At 18.9% G+C, this 1,935-nt stretch overlaps 1 protein-coding gene across 1 annotated transcript; it reads left to right on the plus strand.

The window, feature by feature from the left end:
- Nucleotides 1-121: 121 nt before the first annotated feature.
- On the plus strand, nt 122-1,251 carry PGSY75_0727400 (putative proteasome subunit alpha type-5; the record flags this gene model as incomplete). Its single annotated transcript, XM_018785109.1, has 3 exons — nt 122-135; nt 423-504; nt 577-1,251. 3 exons carry the CDS (start codon nt 122-124, stop codon nt 1,249-1,251), a joined length of 771 nt encoding a protein of 256 aa, XP_018642610.1.
- Between the last annotated feature and the right edge of the window lie 684 nt (nt 1,252-1,935).

Below are 1,935 nucleotides of genomic sequence, written 5' to 3' on the forward strand. Positions count from 1 at the left end.
AATATTTATTTATTTATTTATTAAGGAGGAATTACATATTTTTATATATATATATAATTAATAATATATATTTTATACATTAATTTTTATCTTTTATTTTACTTATAATATATACGTGACCATGTTTTCAACAAGGTAAAAAAAAAAATAACATAAATAAATAAATATATATATGTGACATAATAAATATATATATTGTTATGATCGTACCATTTTCGTTTTGATATATATATATATATATATATATATATATATATATATATATATATTTATTTATTATAAATAAATATATATATGTGACATAATAAATATATATATTGTTATGATCGTACCATTTTCGTTTTGATATATATATATATATATATATATATATATATATATATATATATATTTATTTATTTATTTATTTTTAATTTTTTTAGGAGTGAATATGATAGAGGAGTCAATACATTTTCTCCAGAAGGAAGACTTTTTCAAGTTGAATATGCATTAGGGGCAATAAAAGTAAAAACATAAAATAAATACATACATATAAATATATATATATATATATATATTTTTTTTTTCCTTTTCCAGCTTGGTAGTACGGCTGTTGGTATATGTGTGAATGATGGAGTGATATTAGCATCTGAGAGAAGAATATCTTCATCTCTTATTGAGAAAGATTCTGTTGAGAAATTATTATCAATAGATGATCATATTGGTTGTGCTATGAGTGGTTTAATGGCTGATGCAAGAACATTAATTGATTATGCAAGAGTTGAATGTAATCATTATAAATTTATTTATAATGAGAATATAAATATAAAATCATGTGTAGAATTAATATCTGAATTGGCTTTAGATTTTTCGAATTTATCAGATAGTAAAAGAAAAAAAATTATGAGTAGACCATTTGGTGTTGCATTATTAATAGGAGGGGTTGATAAAAATGGTCCATGTTTGTGGTATACTGAGCCTTCAGGCACGAATACAAGATTTTCAGCAGCTTCAATAGGATCAGCACAAGAAGGAGCAGAATTATTATTACAAGAAAATTATAAAAAAGATATGACATTTGAAGAAGCTGAAATTTTAGCTCTTACTGTTTTAAGACAAGTCATGGAAGAAAAACTCTCATCATCAAATGTTGAAATATGTGCTATAAAAAAATCAGATCAAACTTTTTATAAATATAATACTGATGACATATCTAGAATTATTAATGTCTTACCATCTCCTGTTTATCCCACAATAGACATGACAGCCTAGGCATCAAATTAAAAAAAAAAATATATATATATATATATGACGAAATGGTTTAATTTTTTTTTTTGAAACATCTATTATGATAGACGTCATTTTATAAAAATAAATCATGAGAGCGGGAGCATGTATATAAAAATATAAATAAATAAATAAATATACATATATATATATATATATATATATATATATATGTGTTTATTTTTATGTGCACATATATCCATTTATATATTTAAATTTTTTTTATTTTATTTTTTCTTTTTTATATCTTTTCAATATTCATCCCTTGGGGATGATGAACCATTCCCCAAAAAAAACTTAACAACTGATAAAAAATTTTAAGCACCTTATGTTTTATTTTATAAGCGGAGAGATTAATATTATATAAATAAAAGTTAATATATGTATGTACATATATATGTTATATTTGTGTATATAATTTTTATATATGTGAGAATAGAAAAATTTTTAAAATATTTTCATTTAACATAAAAAAAAAAAAAAAAAAAAAAAAAAAAAAAAAAAATATATTTATTTATATTTTTTTTTTTTTATATTTTTTTTTTTTTTTTTTTTTTTTTTTTTTTTTTTTTTTTTTTTTTTTTTTTTTTTTTTTTTTTTTTTTTTTTTTTTTTTTTTTTTTTTTTTTTTTTTTTTTTTTTTTTTTTTTTTTTTTTTTATATATATTTT

Source organism: Plasmodium gaboni, chromosome 7 (genome assembly GCF_001602025.1).
Source record: "Plasmodium gaboni strain SY75 chromosome 7, whole genome shotgun sequence".
NCBI classification, from domain to species: Eukaryota; Apicomplexa; class Aconoidasida; order Haemosporida; family Plasmodiidae; genus Plasmodium; species Plasmodium gaboni.